This window comes from Capsicum annuum, chromosome 6, assembly GCF_002878395.1.
Source record: "Capsicum annuum cultivar UCD-10X-F1 chromosome 6, UCD10Xv1.1, whole genome shotgun sequence".
Taxonomy (NCBI): domain Eukaryota; kingdom Viridiplantae; phylum Streptophyta; class Magnoliopsida; order Solanales; family Solanaceae; genus Capsicum; species Capsicum annuum.
The window spans coordinates 192573565-192595412 of NC_061116.1; the positions used below are offsets into that span (position 1 = coordinate 192573565).

A 21848-nucleotide genomic window follows, 5' to 3' on the forward strand; every position below is an offset into this window, starting at 1 on the left:
TTTATCTAAAATTTTTACTTATCAAAGCGGTAGTATCAATTATTATTAGTCCACTTTTTTACTTAGTTATTTAAATGGTGTTACCATTTGTAATGACAGACGAAGAACTGCAAAGAAATGGATAGAGATAACATCAATTGCTTCAATATATATTTCACAAATTGCAATTATTAATTAAACATATTCAAATATATTTTATAATATATAAAAGGAATAAATTTTTGAAATAGTAAGAGTTTATTTAGGACTATTTAACCACACTTTTCTATTTTTATGATAATGACTTTTTTTTCATTTTAAAAGGATAATGCATTTTCAAATTCAAATATTTAATATCTTTTAATTCAAAAATTTTATTACAATAATATTAATCTTTGTCCTAAAATTGTCACGTGACTTCTCATTAGCTTGCCACGTGATTTCTTGTCTTGCTTTTATATATATATATATATATATACTACAAGTGCAAGGCCCGTGTCAGCACAGGCCCAACAGTAGAACATGTGAATTGCAATTTTTAAGTTTTAGGATTTATCTTGGAGTAGAAAGTTTGAGCAGTACAATATTTTTATTAGTATGATTGAGCTAAGGGGATCACAATTGAAACCTTTTTAACCTTCTTGTCGAATTTTGCGATCAGAAATATAAAGAAAGAAGAGGCGTAAATCTGATGAAATAGCTTAAATCAAAGATCCAGCAGATTATTTATTTTCAATATCGCAAAGGTTAAGAATCATGTAAACTTACCCGATAAAGAGAATACATAACTTAGATTCGCTATTGTTTTGTTTAATTATTATTTTTAACACAAGAAAAGAGTGTTGTTTTTAATAGAGAAGGAAGAGTTGAGATTTTTCTTTTCTTTATTTTATTTTTAAAACAGAGAAATGTTAATTAATATTAAGGAGCTGTAAAAAGTTGAGAAAGATGGTTACACATATTTGATAGAAAATTTGCTAATGTTAAGAAAGTGTGAAGTGTTTGGTAGCAAATTTGTGATAGATACACGTTTTTTGTACCTAAATTTACTTTATTTATATTTAAATTAGTTTGTATAAATCTTTTGCAAATAATCTTTATACTTATTTTCTTTAAAATATAGTAATACAATTTACTCATGCTTTATTCTTCTCACACTTTACTACATACATTTTATCCTTTTTAACTCTCATTATGCCATTTTACCCTCTTTAAACATCACTGTACATTAAAATCACGATTGAAGCAGCTAAAGCAGAAATAAGTCAATTTTTAAATTTTTTTGGTTAATTATTGTTATTTACAGTACTTTTTATTTCATTTTCAAATAATATATGTTGCTTTATATCTTCTTTTGTCCCGTCCCAATTTATGTGGCACTAATATAATTTTGGTAGTCAATCAAATATTTTATGTTGACATATCATTTTGTTATTCTTATTTTTTTAATGCATAAATGACTTATAATAAGGAGTGATATAGTAAAATCATCTTTCGAAAGACGAAAATTTAATTTAAAACATTAAGATTTAATTTTTAATTTTATGTTTATTTTATTTTTATTAAATATTATTTATTTTCTTAATACCTAGATGACTCATAATAATTAATTAAGAGCGATTTATTATGTTATTACTATAAAAATTAATATAATTTTATCATATCCAATAGTAATCATCGATAATTCACCGGAATAGTATATTAATTAAATACGGGATGCTATATTTGCATATCCAAAATATGATATTATTAAACATTATTGGATAGTGCTTTATATTTATCTTTCACAATAATAAAATTTTACTATATATTTTTCGTTATTTCTTTTTAACTTGATACATATTGATCCAACACAAATTCTAAGATTATATTCATTAGAAATTTATTTTATTAAATTAAATTTATTAATTTTGTACTTTAAAAATTTTAAGTTAAGTTTAAATATTAGTATTTCTATATAAGAAAAAGAAAATTTTAAATTTTAAATTTACTAAAATAAATAAATAAATAAATAAAAAGATTAATTTTCTATATAAAAGTCAATTAAAATAATAAAATTGACTTACTTTAAATATTTAGTTTCAATTAATTAAGATAATTTTTTATTTTGTCATGGTTTATGCTGCACCGATAAAATTTTGAGAGTTGAATAGAACTTTTATCAATTTTTTTAAAAATATTTTAACTTGTTAATTATTGCAATTTATAATAATTTTTACGTAATTATCAAATGATATATTTACTCCTTTTGTCCCAATTTATGTGGCTTCGATACAATTTTGAGAGTTAACTAAAATTTTTATATATCTTTTAAATATTTTAAGTTGTTAATTATATGATTTGCAGTTTTTTTTTTCTTTTACCTCAATTTATGTGGCATTGCTAAAATAATGAGAGTCAATAAAATTTTTATATGTCTTTTAAATATTTTAAGTTATTAATTATTGTGATTTGTGGTAACAAATTAGTTTGGAACATGATAGCCAATTAAATAAATAAAAAAATTTACTTCCAATATGTAGTTATAGTTAATTAATATAAATTAATAGAATATATTAAATATTTAAACCATTATGATGAAATAATTGAATTATTATATATTGGGGTATGGTATATAATTAAATGAGAATAGAGGCATTTTTTGGTAATTTTATAGGAGGTGGTCGACCACCTCCTTGCATTTTACACTCCAAAGTGTCTTCCTTTTTTTAACTTGCACCCTATCCTATTTATTTTTACAATTTACACCCTAACCTCTTGGGTCCCTTGCATTTTACACTCCAAGGTGTCTTCTTTTTTTAACTTACACCCTATGCTATTTTTTTTACAATTTATACCCTAACCTTTGTATTTCCTTACAAAACAGTAAAATTATTTTTTTTAATGATTTTTTCATGAGGGCAAAATAGGAATAATAATATACTCCCTCCGTTTCATTTTACTCGTTTCAATTTGACATTGCACATTGATTAAGAAAAATGATTAATAACATGACTATTTTACCATAGTACCTTTATTAAATAATGTTTATATTTTAATTTGGAGATAAAACAATTAATACTAAGGGTAAAAAAGGAAAAAAATTGTTTTATCTTGATAAATAAAAAATAACAAGTAAAATCAAAAATTGAATTAGGAAATTTGGAACGAGTAAAATGGAACGGAGGAAGTATTATTTTTTAAAATAAATTTATTTAATTTTTAGTGTAACGAACTTTCAAGATATGTTCTTGCATTCACATTTATCATCTAACTATAGTCATGTGATAAGTATTCTCACTTTAATTTGTAACTGCTAAAATTTCGTAGTGGCGTTGCTTCTGAGTGGTGAAAGTACCGTGCAGTGAAATTTCTGGAGGCATGTCAATATTAAGCAATCATCAGAAAGAAAATAATAACGTAAAAAAAGTACCAAAATATTGAAGGAAAATGAATAGAATAACAGTAGTTAAGGATAAAGCAAAAAACATAACACATGAATTGATGGAATTTGTCTTTAACAATGTCTTCCTATATCACTAGTTCTGCAATATCAATCTTCTCTTAACTCAGATGACATTTGTTTAGGATTTTCTAAAAATTTGAGTTTGCAAATTTTTCATCTAACTTCCTACAGTAAAAATTAAATAAATTTATTTTAAAAAATAATACTTCCTTCGTTCTATTTTACTCGTCCCAAATTTTTTAATTTGATTTTTGATTTTACTTGTTATTTTTCATTAATCCAGACAAGATAATTTTTTTTCTTTTTTACCCTTAGTATTAATTATTTTATCTCCAAATTAAAATATAAACATTATTTAATAAAGGTATTATGATAAAATAGTCATGTTATTAATTATTTTTCTTAATCAATGTGCAATGTCAAATTAAAACGAGTAAAATGGAACGGAGGAAGTATATTGTTATTCCTATTTTATCCTCATGAAAAAATTATTAAAAAAATAATTTTACTGTTTTGTAAGAAAATACAAAGGTTAGGGTGTAAATTGTAAAAAAAAAATAGAATAAGGTGTAATTTAAAAAAAGAAGATAGTTTGGGGTGTAAAATGTAATGGACCCAAGATGTTAGGATGTAAATTATAAAAATAAATATGATTGGGTGCAAGTTAAAAAAAAGAAAGACACTTTGGATGTAAAATGCAAGGACTCAAATATATAGATAGATTTTTTTTTGAAAGAATAATACATTTTCAAATTTAAATATTTAATACTCTTTACTTCAATTTTTTTGTCATATGACTTCTCAATAGCTTATAATGATTAATTATGATGCTTCGTCATCTTCTTCATAATATATATGAAAGATCAGATTCATATCTAAACTCCATAAAAAAATTCATTGGCCCACACAATTCCAAGTCGGAATACAAATGAACTTTTTTTGGAAATTTGAACTAATGCAAGTGAAACTCCTTCAGAATAGTGCCGAGCAGTTCGAGAAGGAAGACGAGAAGCAGAAAAGGACTTTTGTGAGAAAAAATGGTTGGGTTAGATTGAATTTCTTTTTCTCCTCCTCCTCCTTCTTTGTGTTTGAAGCTGGCTTCTGTCAAAACTCTGAGTATTTGAAATTTGAAAAACCAAAATTCAAATTTAAGTAGGTGTTTGATCATGAAAATTAAAATTTTTTGGAGTTAAAATTAAAGTGCAAGTTAAAATTAGAGTTTGAAATTATGTTTGGACATGAATATGAATTAAAAATATTTTTAATTTTTTATTAGAAAAGTAAAAGTGAAAAATATAAGAACAAGTTCAAATACAATTTACAATTGAAGTTTTATAGTCAAATACTACAATTTTCAATGAAGTAAAATATTTTATTTTATTTTTTAAATAAAAATTTTCATGACGAAACACCCTAAATATTCGAATTTGAAGTTAATGTCTAAATTTAAACTTCATTCAAACTTCGGACCTTTAGCAGAACCCAACTTCAAACTTGTGGGTTTAAATTTAGGGTAAACAACATAAATTTCAACACTTTGCTATCTAATTACTCTTTCTCCCAATTTTTATATTAATTACATAATATTCCGAATATGATACATTACTAACCAATTAATTGGAGATAATAAGGGAAAAACGTTAAAAATGCCTACAATTGGAAAATTAACACACTCAATTTAAGATTTTTTTCATTTAATTACATAAAATCCTCAACAACTTCATTATTTGAAATTTGAACAATCAAATCAATCTTCATTTATCATAATCTTCCAAAACTAATTTCTTCTCCCATCGTTCATTCTTTGCGTTCAGAAAAAAATTGAACATACTATAAGAATATGATGTATCAGGCGAATCTCATATCACACACACACACATATATATATATATATATATTTCTATTTATCAGAAAACGAATTTAAAACTTAATTTCTTTATATTTATATATCAGAATAAGAAATATCTATTGAACGTATCAGAAATCATTAATTACCTTTATCAAAAATAGTTTTATGTATCAGAATGCATGTAATATCTCTATCAAAAAAATATCTATGTACCGAAAAACAAATTTAATACTTAATTTCTTTATACATGTATCAGAATGAGAAATATATATTGAATGTATCAGAAATAATTGATTATCTCTGTCGGAAATAGTTTTATGTATCAGAATGCATGTAATATCTCATTCAAAAAAATATCTATGTATCAGAAATAATATTTACAGTTCTGTTTGTTTCATTGAACATTATGATACATAAATAGAATGCATATGGACGAAATTTATCAATCTGATATATAAAAATCATATCTTTGGTAATGGGCATCTTTTCGCATTCTTTTTCTCTCTTTTGCAATATCAACAAGAGACTTATGAAGAAGTACGTTAATGGAGGTTGTTTGTGAAATTTTTCTGGCGGTCAACGACCATAACACACATACTACGAGTTTTTTTGGATCTCTTTTTACAACTTTTTATTTTCTCTTTGCAACTTCAACAACAGACTTATGAAGGAGTACGTTAATGGAGGTTGTTTGTGAAATTTTTTCGACGGTCAATGACCATAACACAGATATGATTTTTATTTTTTTTTTGCTTATTTTTGAAATTTTGTTAATGAGAGTTAATAATTGTTGAATTTATTACTAACTTTTATTCCTTATCTGCAACAATATCAACGTGATTTAAGGGTTAAAAATAGGAGTTGTCTGTTATGTATCAGATAAAAAATTTATTTAAAGATTTAGAAAAATTTTTTATAATTAATTTAGTGGAATGAGATTTTAAGTAATATAGGATACTTGTGTAATTTATCCTTAAAAACTTTAGACCCACGTGAATAAAAGTGATTTCAAGGAGCTAAGCTTTTAAACTTCATTAATTTTGACTATTTCTTTAAATATATGAATCCTAAAAACAGTTATTTGTACACCCGGCTCAGGCCCATTGAAATATGAATCCAAATGTTCAAGCGTAGCACATCTCCTCATACTAATTTAACTGTAATTTGATGAATTGGGTGTCTTTGTGTGTGTATTTCCAGTGGGATAAAAAAGGATGGAGGAGAAAATTGGTCACGGATTCAAGCTGCTCATTTCATGTCCTTCTGGTCTCTCTCCTTCACAGGTTACTTTACCTCACTTATGTACCCCGTATCAATTTATGTAGCACTTTTAGAAATTTTGATATTTTAACTTTTTAATTTTAATCCTGGATTTGGATAGAATATAATTAACATAGTTGAAAACTAAATACTATAAATTATAGTAATAATTTATAATTTAAATATACTTATTTTTTGTGATCTGAATTTTCTCTTTTGGTAAAAGGTATCAGTTGTTTTCGATGAAGCATATGATAGGATTACTCATCCTGATCCTACTTTGGAGCTGTCCATTTCTGAGGTTATGTTACAGTTCTCGTTCTTTTTCCACGCCTTTTCATGTTAGATTCACATTTTTACTACTCCCTCCTTCCATCTTTTACTTGCCCATTATATTAAAAAAAGTTGTTTCAATAATCGAGAGTAAAACTACCCTTTTAGTTATTATTGCTTAAAAGGTATATCAAGTCAAACATGGATAAGTAAAGATGAATGGCAGGAGTATTGTTAACTTTACCAAGTACCCTATCATAGCTTCATTAGTTAAAACTACTCATTTTGTTCCATATTGAGGGGATTCGAGGAGCTAGATGTCGACATGTCTAATTTTGTTGTGGATTAGCACCCTTACCATGCATGAATGTCATCAATTTTAATACTCACTCTGTTTAAATTTGTTTGTCTAGTTTTGACTGAGCATGGAGTTTAAGAGGGTAAAGGAGATTTTGGATTCTTGTGGTGTTAAATTAAAGATACGTAGAATGTACCAAAATGTGTTTTAATTTTGTGGTCTTAAACATGCTTTTAGAAAGTTGGAATTAAAAAGTTGCCAAAATGAGAAGTGACATTAGTTTTGAAACGGATTAAAAAGGAAAGTAAGACAAACAAATAGAAACGGAGGGAGTAATGCTTATTTTGTTCCAAAAAGAAGGAATAACAGGGTGGAGGTGCATGGGGTTAAAGTTAATTGTCCATATGAAATTGGACGTACTATTTGTTTTAGTTTTTTAAAATTTTACCCCTCCTAGGAGTTCAAACCTTTTTGCTCCCTTGGTGACTCGAACCCACAATCTTAGGGTTGGAGGTGGAGAATGCTTACCATCTGAGCCACCCACTCATGTCGTTGTACAGTACTATAAATCACGATCTTATAATTAAAGATATTTTGAAAACATTTGAAAAGGTAGTAAAAAAAAAGGGCAACCCGGTGCATTAAAGCTACCGCTATGCGCGGTGTCCGGGGAAGGGCCCCACCACAAGGGTGTATCGTACGCAGCCTTACCTTGCATTTCTGGCAGAGACTGTTTCCAAGGCTTGAACCAGTGACCTCCTGGTCACATGGTAGCAATTTGAAAAGGTAGCAGACAAATAAAAAATGTTTTGACTTCCAAATTGTAATGGTTTCATGTTACATGAAGCAGAAGTACTTCACAAATGACAATGTAACTTTTGCTGATTGTAGGAATCATATTAATTGAAAGCCCAAATATCGACATCTAGTTTTCTCAATTATAGTCAATATAATCAGAAAGATATAGTTACTCACTTGTACCAATGGCAGAATTTGTTCTGAATCTTTTTGATTGGTGTAAGGTTTATTAGATATGGGATGCAAGGGTTCAACAAAGCTCATCACTTTACAATGGAACAAAGTTCAGGGTATGCTGCACTATTCTACTTTTGCATTTCTCTTTTAGTTTTAATTCTAAATAACAGAGAGTCAGGTATTATCTGTTCAGTTTAGAATTTGGACAGTTAATGTTGGGCACTTTGATGACCACAATTGCAACTCACTTATAACTTAAGAGAATTTAGCTGGTCATTTCTAGTTTATTTGATTCACCCAATAAGCTGCATGTCTTAGATTTTCCCTTCTAAAGAATCTTATATATACTGATAATTTTACAGTACAGTGGATACAACTTCGATGTAGGGAATAATTCCAAACAGCAGCCTCATGTTTCCCTTCATCTTGGTCTGACAGATTATAGGTTCTTCTCTATCTTTCCTTTTCTTCCTTCCATTAATATTTCATTTAAGTGTATGTTTTTCCATTTGATGTGCATGTGATGGAAAACTATAATGATTTACTCCGTCTGGTGCAATTTGGACAAGCTAATTTATTGTGTCAATCGACATTCAGAATGTCTAAACCTTGAATCATTAAATGTGAACAGTTCTTGAGCGTACCCTCTTTCTCGTAGTTGGGAGTTAAAGAGGAAGATATTAATTACACCAGGCACACATTGAATCCTCCCTTAACCCTCCTCTTTTCTTTTAGGTTTTCCACTTTTTTGGTTAATGTTTGCTGTTAGTACTGCTGTCACCACCGGTATTTCAAAAAAAGGTTTTGTGGAATGAAGATATTGATAGTGGTGACAACAAATTGTTAACACTCGGAATAATCAAAGTCAAACTATGTTTTCTCGCCAGAAGTCTCTGCTTAAATTTCAGTGTAGTCGTGTCAACTCTTATTCCTGATTTTTTTCACTGATTCTTCTTTATGCAGTTGTGGGACTGCTTTTTGAAAGGACTACCATCTACCTTAAAATGGAGAATTAGATATTTGATGTCATATTCTCTGTTTCTGGAAAATTAAGTAGAAAATTACTTGTTGGAAGTTGATTTTTTTTCCCATTTTCTAATAGTGCTGACAGGTCACACTGAATTTGATATCACAAATGTAAATGCTTTGCCAATTTGTTTCATACTGTCCTGATTTCAATCGTATGTTTGCACATCAATATCTTCCACACCACTGCTTATGTTCTTTATTTGTGTTGTTTAAGTCTTGGGGTGAAAAACGAGAACTTGTAAATGTCTTCCATGTCCATCCACACTTTAATTGTATCCATGCATCTACCCACAAAGAAGAAGAGCAAAAATAGATATCAAATTAGATAATAAAATGATCTTACAGTTGAACTTTTCTACTCAGGACATTCGTGGGAACAAATTTAAGTCCTATGTGGGAAAGATTTCTTGTTCCTTCTGAAGGTAAGCAAGCTTCCATTCTATGCAATTTTTGTAAGAGTTGCTTTATCCTATTGGGAATGATTTTACCTTGTATATCTCTAACGCATCTACTAGAAAAGCTGCAATATTAACCACAACCTTTTCTTATTTCTTTTGGTTCCTTTTCTGTTCTATTTTAAACATTCCAAGTATGGTCTGCCGCTAATTTGGTGCCTTCAGAATTCCCAAAGGGTAGGGAGGTTATTATGTGATGCATATTGCATATAACATTTCAGAGTGCAGTCACTTCGAGTATTTGAAAAGGGATGAATATGATTCCTCCTGATATTCCAGGTGGCAAGCCTACAATTCATTTGCAGTAAAAAATTTAATTGGTTTTTCTGCAGATGAGCGTATCCAGTGTCAGCACACATCAAGTCCTCTGGGTAATGGTGCAGTTGTGGAAACTTCTGATAAAAGAATACTTGTGCTTCAAAGAAGTAATAAAGTCGGAGAATTCCCTGGATATTTTGTTTTTCCTGGAGGCCATCCAGAGGTATCTTACCTCATGTCATAAGGACACCTTTGAGATATTGGTAATACAATTCTGATAAATATAACCTTTTGCAACTCAAAATGGGAGAGTCAGAAGCGATTTTAACCCAACAAGCTACTCTCAACACTTTCATGTTAAAAAAAAAGTGTGGGCTATGGCAGCAAAAGGCGCCATATTTCTGTTTGGAAAAAGATATTTAGTAGTGTTCACCATTTTGGCCTTTAGCTAAGAAGTAATTCTAAGTTAGATAACTTGTTATCTGTATTTCTTTAACTTCACCTGCTTTTAATGAAACCAGCAAAATTGTTAGACCTTATCTGACAATGCTTTATTCAGTTGTAAGCTCTTGCTTTAGAGTTACTTAATAAAATGATCAGCTCAGGGATTTTGAATATGTGACTGCTTTCATGCAAATCACTCATTCCTTTTAGCTAAGATTAAGCTGTGGATTCTTTGTTTACTTCACTGCCCAAAGATGTCCAGGTAAAAAGCAATGCATGACATGATTGTATTTTATACTTTTAACAGCCCCAAGAAGTCGGAATAATCTCCCATGAAGGCTTCGAAGAGTTGAATCAATGTCACACTATTAATAGCAAAGTTTCTCAGGAAATGTTTGACAGCATTGTCCGTGAAGTTGTTGAAGAAATTGGAGCTCCTGCAGATTCCCTTGTAAGTGGTGATTTATGTTATTCTAATAGCCATCTTTCTTTCTTTCTTCCTTCTATAACCTTTCCAATTTGTTATAGAAAGTAAAAAGATTAAATTGGGAGAAAGGAGAGTGCCTCCATTGTTAATACTGATACTTCCAACCTGTTTTTTTTTCTGTTCCCCTTTTTTGGGTCTGGTGGCAAGGGGTATGTGACTTTTTCTGGTGTCTACAATTTGTGAGGATAATGATGGAGTTCATTATCAACTCTTTTGTGAACTTTCCACTTCCCACTGCTTTATATAAGTATATAATTCCTAATACTTGAACCATTTTGGGTAGCAAATAGTGAAATGAGTCACACTTGTAATCTGGAAGGAAAAGAATAAGGACCTTAATAAGTGATAGCACAGACTGGATAAATTTAATTTCTAATCAAACCTTATATCAGGGCTTAGCCTGTTCATCAGTCTGGTTTTTTTATACCAAAATAGCTCAATCACATCAAATCTTGAGAAATGTCATATTTTTGCTGTGTTGTCAATTTGTCATACAAATCTCTAGAGTAATGCATAGTTTTGTGGTCAAAATAGGAAAATATGATTGTGTAGCTCCAGTAACGCGTAGTTCTTATTTCTCACTTCATTTGTCAGTAAAATCTACCTCAAAGCTGTTATCAAGTAGTTTACCGACATTATAAATGTGGTCTTTTTCATCCATGAGAAATTATATGTGGAATTTTGATATTTGACAAACTTGCTACTTAGTAGATTTTTTTTTTAAGAAAATAACTTAGGATAGTAAAGCTTGTGGTCTCTTTTGGAGGGTTAATATCTTATCCAAAGGTTATCCTTGAAAAATGTAGTATAACATAATCGATTGTCAGCTACAAAATAAAGTTGCATTCATAAGCTGATCAGCTGGAAACTCGTGAATTTATGTGAATATCCTGTCCGCAACTATTGATGGGGCCATTTTTATGTTCTCACTTGGTCGTTTCCTTTCAGTTAAGATTGTATCATTTTAGGATTTATATTTTGTAGGAGCCATCTCACTTTTGTTTTTTATTCTTTTTTTTGATGTTATACTCAGTCCAGTCCCATCTTTATTGGTGTATCTCGGAGAATATTGAATGTTAGACCAACTGCTTTTTTCTTCATCAAATGCAATCTTCAGTCAGATGAAATTCAACAACTGTATTCTAGTGCACAGGATGGCTTCGAGTCAACCAAGCTTTATACTGTTTCAATGGTTAGTTTTACAAGTTGTTAAAATAGTTCTGGTAAATTGTCTTATCCCTTAATTTTTGCTTAACTGCTATATGGAACCACTTTTGTTGAGCTCTGTGGAGTTGGTCTAGCAGGAGTCTCATGCGGAGGGGAAAAAAGCATATAGCATGAGGTTGAGGTGTAACACACAATGCTAACAGTGTAATGTAATTCACATTGTTATAACAAGGCCTGTGAGTGTTCTGTAAAGGCAGGAACTATTTAGTGAAAGTTGAGCAAATTGGAGCTCGTCGGTTAGATTTGTAGTCTACATTTAGTACTTAATTTTGGAATATCTGTTCTCTTTCATGTTCCTTCTGGAATCCTTTCGCATCAGTATCATCTTTGCAATCATACAGAACTCCTGAAGTCATAGAATATTCTCAAAATGTTTGATTAATCCCAATTTTGTTGGGATTTGCAAATTTTTGTTTTTTAAACAACATACTCAGTGTATTCCCACAAAGTGGGGTCTAGGGAAGGTAGTGTGTAGCAGTCTTTACCTCTATCTCATAGGTGAGGTGGAGACACTGTTTCAGATGCTATTTTTAGTTTCTCTAGAATCTATGTTGCTCGGACTCTTCGAAAACGTCAGCGGGTGCATGTCGGATTCTCCAAAAGTAGTGTACTTTGGAGAATTTGACAGGGGTGCATCATTGAAAGTGAAGAGTCCACACAACTTAGTCTAGAATAGAATTATATTATTTGTAACTTGGGAGTATGTTGTGAATGTTTGAGATCAGGAAAAAGTCGTAGTGTCTAAAAAATCACACATTATGCTTCTTTCTTATTAATTGGACTTCTGTCTAAATTTTTCAGAGGAACTTTTGGTTATTATGAGTTGCATGATATAACCATATAAAACTAGCCTGCTGTAAGAGTAATAGAAAGTGATAATTGCAAATGTATCCTTTGGTTCTTCCTTACAGCTTCATATCAATGATGCTTTATCCTAGCGTCTTCTTATTCTAAGCATCACTGAAACCCTTAAACTGGATGAGATCCTTAAAGCCAAATAATCCTCTACCCTTTTGAGCTTCAAACTGCATAACTGAATCTTAGCGAATGTCCATTCTGTTCTATCGATGACCCTTTAGCAGCTACAGCTAGCATTGTATTTGTCATGTGCAGATTCAGGTTGAACATTTTTTTGTTCAGGTGCTGGACTACTTTACTACTCCCGTATTATCTTTTGAGTTCTGTGCTTTCTTACCTTCTTACTCCGTAATCTGTTGGGCATCATGGACATCACCATTCAAGACTGCTGATGGTGGAAGTATTTCTTGTTTTTATTTTTTTTGCAGTGATAGTTTGTGAAGAACTTGTTGCTAAAAATAGTATACGAGGCAATTTGGCTTCTTTTATAAAAGAAAAGTTCATATTGCTTTTTAAACTTTTTGTTCTGTTTTGTCCTAACCATCAGTTTTTATCTCTGACTTAATTCCCTACCGTTTTCTTATTGTCAGAATGATTTAGAGAACATGGCTTCTAAAATGCCTGGCTGCCACAGGGGAGGCTTAGCACTCTACAAATTAATGGTACAAGGCACCAGTGATGGTTAATCTCATCGTTTGCTGAATGAGGATTTCGTAGCCTCTAATGTCTTGCTTGCCGGCTTTATATATGTTCCGTCTTGCATTCTTTGATGTGCAGTCTCATGCTATGCTATTTCACTGATCAAAAGAAAAGTTCCCATGGAAATCTAAATGAGCTATAATTAGTTTTTTTTTTTTTAAAAAAAGCCAAATACATGGCAATTATATCCAATAAATTAATGACACTTGTTTTATTCCCTAAATAATTACAAAAAAGTCCCCCCCGCCACCCCCACCCCCACATTGTCTTCTCCAACATGCACAGTTTATGCAATTTAGTCATACTGCTCACACTACATCCACGGGGTTTGGAGTTGGAAAAGTAATTAAATCAGAAGCAAGCAAACACATTTATCTTAGCTTCTTTGTTATGTATTCAAACACATTTGACTAAATGGACATTTTTAACACACGTTTTGATTATCTTCTTGTCAAAAAAGAATAAACGAAACAAACCCATTTTAAATATTTCTATTTTTCACAGTTCCTATTAATCTCTAAATTTGGATTCACTCTTTATAGAGATGAACACTTTCCTTCTCAAGTCTACAACAGTTGATCATGAGAAGGGTGTATTGAAAACTAAGCTAAGGAGTTGTCGAGCTCTATCTATGCCAACACTGTCTTGCTGCAAGTACCTTCAAAATTAACAAATCATCAACAGGCCTAACTTCTTCCTAGGCATAAGACACAGATAAATATGTTAACTTGGTCTCAGGTAACAACTAAACACTTCTAGTTTTGAGGATGTATATTAAGATACCTCAACTCGTCTCCATTTGTGTTAGCTGAATGCTGCAACTTACAAAATGATTTTCTTGATGCTTTCAAAATTTGTGTCGCGCCAGCATTGTGTGTCCACAAGACATGGTTGGAATCAGGGGCGGCTCAATATAGTTGGTGGCTTAAAGTGGAACTACAAAATGAGGGCTTAATGAAAAGAAAAGACCTACATTTATTAAAAAAGATTATAATATTTTTTTGTTTGAGGTTTATTTCTATACTTTTTGAGAAGTAAAGTCATGAATAAAATTGTTTTATAATTGATTTCTCCAGTAATTCCTTTTCAATTAATAGTATACTTAATCATTGACTTTCTCTTGAGATGTTAATCTTAAGTAAAATTTTATCAATATTAATTTAAAAAAATAAAAAAATTCTAGTGAGGCAATAGGAACTCTATAAACAATATATACATTTGAAAAATAATAGTAATTTTTTTTTATTATATTGAAATATTTCTTATCTTTCTACTCTCTCTGTCTCACTTTAATTATTGTTTTAAATTTTAATTATTTTCACGTAAATTAAGTAAAATAACAAATACTAGTATAGTTTATTAAGTTACCCCTATTTATTAGATTTTTTCTTAGAATATAGGAGTATTAAAAAAAAAAACTGTAATGTTAAGGATAAAGTTGAAAACAATTGTCAACTTTAATCTTGAATTTTTAAAGTGATAATATTTTTTGAGCTAAAAAGACATTAAAATTTTAAATATATATATACAAGTGTTTAATATTTTTTAATTAAAAAAATCTACAATATTATAAACCTTAATTGATCCCTAAAAATTGAGGGCCTAAAGCCTAGGCTTCACTTGCTTTACGCATGTTTGGATAGTGGTTTTTCATGGTATGGTATGGTATGATTAATTAGAGAACCACATTTATTTTGAGTTTCTTAAAATGTATCGTATGGTATGGTTTAATTTTATGCTTTGATAATCATGAAAATTCTGATTTTATGTAACCACCAATTTGGTGGTATCTCATGATTTTTTTTTTTCAATTATGTCCTTATTTAATATTATATAATACTATTTTACCCTTTACCATATATTATTTAACTCCACCTCCTACCCCTCCCCCCACCCCCATTTCCCCCCCCCCCCCCCCCCAAATAATTTTTTTTAAAAAATTCCTTTTTAAAAAAAAATTAAACTTTTCAACCCCTCTCTCGAATCATTTTTATTTTTAAATAAAAATTCTATAAAAAAAATTTACCCTACCAACCCCTTCCCTCATGTACCCACCAAAAAAATAATAATTTATTTTTAAAAAAATTTAAAATTAATTTTTTTTTTTTTAAATTCTTATCCCACCCCTACCCGTACCCTCGATCCCCCACTCCACTATCCCACCCTCAAATATTTTTTTTAACAAAAAAATCATAATTTTTTTCTTACCCTACCTCTCTTATCCCATTCTTTCTCATTATTTTGTGTTAAGTATATACAAATATTTTTAGAAAATATTTTTCTATTTGTGTAATGAACACAAGAAAATAAGTAAGAAATAATTTGTTTTCCTAGAATTTTTTTTTTTGTATTCGGTATCGAACACACCAATAACATACACAGAAGATGCATTCAAACTTTGTACTTATCGTTGATGATCACGTTTCAAAACACCAAAAGAAAATAAAATTTGCTACTATAAAAATGAATCATGTTACATTTATTTTGATCTACTCTTGTGTTGATTTTGTTAAAATTTACATGAATTTAACAACTTAATATATTTACATGGCATAATTTGTGACAGATTAACAGGAAGAAAATTGTTTTATTAACAATTATTGATAAATTTAACATTTATAATAATTAAGAACATTTTAGTAAACTTACCAGTTACAGTATAGTACATACCGTCAAATCAAACAATAAAACTGTTATTAAACAACAGTGAACGATATAGTCCTTTCAAACATTATATTATACTGTACAATACAATACTATACCATACAATATCGTACATTATAAAATCATCACAAACCCAACATCCAAACAAAGTATTAAGTTGAAGGCTGAAGCAGACAACGAGTTAGAGTTTCTACACATGTATTGTTGAAGTTGGAGTCTTTCGCTGTGAATTAAATTCAAGTTCAAGTTTCTCTCTGAATCGTGATAGCTTCCATTGTTATCAACTTCACAATTTCGTAAAAACAGTAATGTCGTCATCAGGCAAATTGCTTCAATTATATATCCAAATATCAATCAATAAATATCTGGTTTCCTTGGCATGTCATGATGCCAAATGCATCATATCACCAAGCAACAAGTTTCTACATAAACTTTTAAATAATATGGAAAAATAAAAAATAAACATCAAAGCTTTATCCAGTAGTTAGGCCTAACCCCCTTCGACAAAAAATTATGCTATTTATATGTGGTTAAAATTATTTTTTTTATATATATAGTTGATGTTGAACCCCCTTTGGCTAGTTCGTGTGCTTACTTTTTTCGATTTTGAACCTCCTTAATAAAAATTCTAGCTCCGCCACTTTATCTATTGACATTATGACATATTTGGGATGACCAAAGACAACATCAATAGGTATCACCACAATGGATAAAGAAAGTTACTCGTATTTGACTAGATTAAAGCTAACTTGAGGCAAACAATTCAAGAATTATATTCATTTTATTTTTCCTTCAAAATTTTGAAAAAAGAGTTTTACCCGAAGGAAAAAAAAATTCAACCAAACAATTAAGAAAGAAAAGTTTTTCAGTTTTTTCAAAATTTGGAAGACTATATTCTGTTTTTTCTTTCAATCAAATACCATTCAAATAATTTTTTTATTTTTGGAAAAATTGAAGCATTTCATGATCTCTGCCTCTCTATTTTTGGAGTGATAAGTCAAAATTTACAGCACATACGTGTGGTTCTAGACCTTCTGGTAATATGGTTATAAGTGAAATTATTCACCAACCAAAGGAAGCAGTTTTTTCTTATGTTACGTCTCAAATTATTGAAAGAAACAATAATATAACAAAACAAAAAATAAAATAAACCATTAGTATTCTATATGTGGTTTTCTATATCCAAATCATCACCACCAACTTTTAAAAAAAAAAAGTTCCTTTCCTTTGGTTATTTTTTTTTTCTCTTGTTCAAGAATTCAAGGTGGCGATTCTAATTTTGTTTGTTGAATGCATGTCCCCTTATCTCTTAGTATTTGCATCCCTTTACTCATCTTCATTTTTCAAATTTCTAGAATTTTTTTAGAAGCTTTTCTTCCATTTCACAAAACCAATGCTTGAAATTTATCAAATTGCAAAAAAGGTGGGAGTTTCATAAGTTTCTTCATGCACAGGTAAAAAAAAATCCCTTTTTGTCTGTCTTAAATTTGCAATCTTTGATGGTGTAATGCATATAAGGAATGTGAACAAGACAATTGATATAAGATAGAAAAGGTTCATGAATATTGAAGATTGAATATGAAAGCCTTTTCTTCATGTGGAAAAAAAATAATCCCAGCATTTCAATTTGTTTGCCTTATTTTCCTTTCAAGTCCGTGTAAAAAAGAAAATCTCTTTCCTTTTTTTCTTTTTGTGGATTAACTCTGTAATTTTAACTTTCTATGCGATTGAATTGGTGACAATACTTTCTTTTCCGGGCCTAGTTTCATGGGGCTTTGAGCTGTAGGTGACAAAAAAGTTTTAAAATGAGTTGTAGGTAACACAAGTCTTAATAATTGAGTGGACGTGACAATTACTTTATCATGGATTAAGAAAGTTGGGTAAGTTTGAGAATAGCCCACAAGTTTTTAAATTTACACTTTGATCCAAAGTTTATCTAATATAACAAAAACGGAGGGAAAAAAGGCATCTTTCTCTCTCTTCTCATCCATTGTTGTTTTCTCTCTCTTAGCGATTTTTGTTGTTCATTGTTGCTGCTGCTTTATTCATCATCTTCTGCTGTATTATCATCATCATCAACTTCATTATCATCTTCATCTTCTTCTTGTTAACCATTTGTTATTGTTGCCGCTAATGTTGCTATTTGACCAATTTTTTAGGTCAAATTTTGTTTCGAACATCTCTTTCCACTTTGGTATTACTTCATAGGAGACTTTGGTAAGTCAAATTATGATTTTTAGTTGAATTTGTCATCTGGGTAACTGCTATTATGCTGTTTTTCCAAGCATGGGATAGAACCCGATCATGAATCCAACATAAATGCCATTTGTTTAAATAGATAAATCATCTGTTGCGACAGATGCGACATCTGTTTCAATGAAAGACTGATATGTAAGATTCATGTTTATGGTTCTATAGGTCGTAACATGAATCGAACAGATTAGTTATCTAGTGCAACGTGATAAATATTTGTTTCAATAGATTAGTAACCTGTTGCAACAGAACTTGAACTCGATTCCAACAGATGTGTTGTCTATTGTAACAGGGTAAATATCTGTTGCAACAGATTACTAACCTGTTGCAATAGAACCTGAACTCGATTCCAACAGACGGTAAATATCTGTTGCAACATATTAGTAACCTGTTGTGATAGAACCTGGCCTCAATTCCAGCAGACCATCGTCTATTGCAACAGGTAAGTCATCTGTCACAATAGATTAATTATCTGTTGCAACATGTCACTCATCTGATGGAATCAGCTTCAAAGATAATTTAGTACTATAATATCTATCCCAACAGGCGCTTCATCTGTTGCAACAGATATATAGTCTGTTGCAACATATGATTTACCTGTTATAACAGATGACTCGTCTATTAAAATCAGCTTCAGGAGCATAACATGAATCTCAACAGGTAAGTAATCTGTTGCGACTGATTACTTACCTGTTGCGACAAATTACACATCTGTTGGGATTCATTTACGGCACTATGAAATTACTATCAACTTTTTTTAACAAATGACTTTATTTAGGTACCACTAGTGGAGGGATCAATAACAATAGAGGTGGATTGTCATGGTTAATGGATCGAAAAGAACAATCGATATGTATGGCATTGGAATGAGGGTAAAATGCTAGTGACGATAGCTATAACAGTCCAAAGTGATATTTTGTATGATGATTTTGTGAACTTAATCATCAGCTATTGTGGACTAAATTGTCAACTGAAAGAACTAGTCATCAGCTACATGCACGACTCCTTTCAAAATCAGAGGGTACTGTCTTTCATGATAACCGATCAAGTTTGGTTGCGTATTTATCTTAGTGATTTATTCAGGCCGATGTTAAGGGTTTACATAGTTGAAAAGACGAGAGAGAATGAGAACCAAAACGTAGAAGAAGAAAAACAACAAGACATATCTTTGATGATAGGTTGGATGATCTAGACATGAATATTCCAGATGATGATCAAACACCTATGCCCGTTGATGCGACCAATACGATGTGCAGTTCTTCTCAATGACATGGTCTGGAAATCTTCAAGATGACGGGACCAACTTTTTTATTAGAATGTCATTGAAGGACAAGAATGAACTATCTAACACTTTGATTATTTCTTACTTGAAAAAAAAATTCAGAATAAAGAAGGTGATTAATTCGAGCAGTGTCTTTTTCTTCAAATGTGCTAATTCGAACTGCAAGTGGTGGTTGAGAGCGGTAAAGTATGCAAGTTTTGATAGATTCGTCATTCATAAACATGAAAAGCATCACACATGTGGTTTGGAGCACATCTCGAGCCAAAATCCTCACACTACGGCAAAGGTCTTCGGTGAATATTTCAGGAGTAGTTTCCCGATGGCAAAGGCCCTTTAAAAAAGGGTTATGGCCAATCAACTCCTTACGGAATTGGGTGTCTTGATCAGTTATTGAAAGATATATACGACCATGGGGATTGCCAAGGACTTGGTTAGGGGGACATACGAGCATGGGTATGCAGTCTTGGATACCTACCGTTACATGATTGAGTCCACAAATCCTAGAAGTAAGGCGACATTGCCTCTTGATGAAAACGGAAGGTTCAAGTACTTTTTTGTATCCTATGGTGCTTGGATTCAAGGTTTTCGACATTTGAGAAAAGGCATAGCCATCGACGGTACCTTCTTGAGAAGCAGGTATAATGGAGTTCTGCTAGTGGTGGTGGCACAGGATGCGGAGAATCACATCTTTCCTGTCACTTTTTGTGTAGCAGACAAAAAATGTGATGCCTCTTATGAATATTTTTTGAACAACTGTGAAGCTGCATCGAAGATACTGAAGAGTTGTGTTTTGTATCGAATAGGCATCCAAGTATTCCAAAGATGGGTTCATTTTTCTTCACTTCAGCTTACTTTGGTTGTTGCATTAGGCATCTTGGAGAGAACATTTAGACCAACTATCACAACGAAAGGGTCGTGACCCTTTTTTATAGAGCAACTAAAACATATAGTAGAGAGAAGTTTTTAGACCATTTCAATCAAATAACAGATGTGAATCCCAAGGTAGCAGAATTTCTCATACGTGTCATTTTCGAGAGATCGAGCCGGGCATTCTGCTCGGTAGATAGGTACATTCTTATGAATTTAATGTCTTGTTTGAGTTACACATTTAGTGTGATGTCGTACTAAGTAATTTTTTTGTATAGGTACAATATTATGACATCAAACATAGCTGAATCAATGAATTCATTGTTTGGTGATGAAAGAGAATTTCCCATCAAGGCTTTGTTTGAAAAAATAAACGAGAAATATGACCAATTTTTTAACGAAAGGCGTGTGCAGTTCAAGTGTCCAAAAAAAAGCTCGATTTATTCTCAAAATCAAAAAAATAATATCAATGAACGCCAGTTTGGGGAATAGGTTATTATCTCATAAAATAGCAGATTACAAATTCAGTATCATCGGTCATGGTGATGTTTCCACGGTCGATCTTCAAACAAAATCTTGTACGTGCAGAGTTTTTGACTTGGACAAAATACCCTATCCACATACTATGGCAGCGCTTTAAGTTCAATATGGTCATAAATATGGAACTGAAATTTACGAGCACTCCTCTGAATATTATTTGTTAGAAAAATATGAAATGACATATAGTGAGAATATTACTCCAGTGCCTCCCAAAGAATCTTGGGTTGTTGCAGAGCTTATGGGGAGATTAATACCTCCTCCATATATTGACCCAAGCACTATCAAACTGGGAAGAAAGTCATATAAGAGGAGGTGTGGAATTGGAGAATCATTTTCATTAAGAAGAAATAAGTACTCCATATGTAAGTGTACTGGTGTAATATTCTGTACTTTTCCTAGCTTGAATTCGTTCCTAGAATGTTAAGGGAATAACTTCTAAAATAAAGAATATTTATTTTGTGTAGAATTTTTCAGATTTAGACCTTCTATTGTGTGAAAAATCGAATAAGCTTTCCATCGATACCAAATTTGCCCAAATCTGATACTCGGTTGAGGAGTTAGAGCATTTTTAAGTGGATAGTGTGCTACTTGGGCACTTGGCGCGTCACAGAGGTGAGCAAAATGGTAATTGTCACATTCCTGTGGATCTCCAGGATATTGGCGCATCGCGGAGAGGTCCAAATTCCCGGTTGTCAAAATTCAGTAG

General features: G+C 30.9%; 1 protein-coding gene across 4 annotated transcripts; it reads left to right on the forward strand.

The window, feature by feature from the left end:
* Window positions 1–6332: 6332 nt before the first annotated feature.
* On the forward strand, window positions 6333–13968 carry LOC107872764 (nudix hydrolase 9). 4 transcript variants are annotated; one of them, XM_016719362.2, is made up of 9 exons: window positions 6333–6556; window positions 6760–6834; window positions 8136–8192; window positions 8442–8524; window positions 9472–9530; window positions 9896–10044; window positions 10573–10716; window positions 11786–11944; window positions 13428–13968. In XM_016719362.2, the coding sequence occupies exons 1-9, from the start codon at window positions 6488–6490 to the stop codon at window positions 13521–13523; spliced, it is 891 nt and encodes a 296-aa protein (XP_016574848.1). In that variant the 5' UTR covers window positions 6333–6487; the 3' UTR covers window positions 13524–13968. The 4 variants fall into 4 exon arrangements, 2 of the variants coding, with proteins under 2 accessions (XP_016574848.1, XP_016574847.1); XR_001674965.2 differs by having other exon boundaries at window positions 6339–6556; window positions 8447–8524; window positions 11791–11944; XM_016719361.2 differs by having other exon boundaries at window positions 6341–6556; window positions 8447–8524.
* Window positions 13969–21848: the final 7880 nt, after the last annotated feature.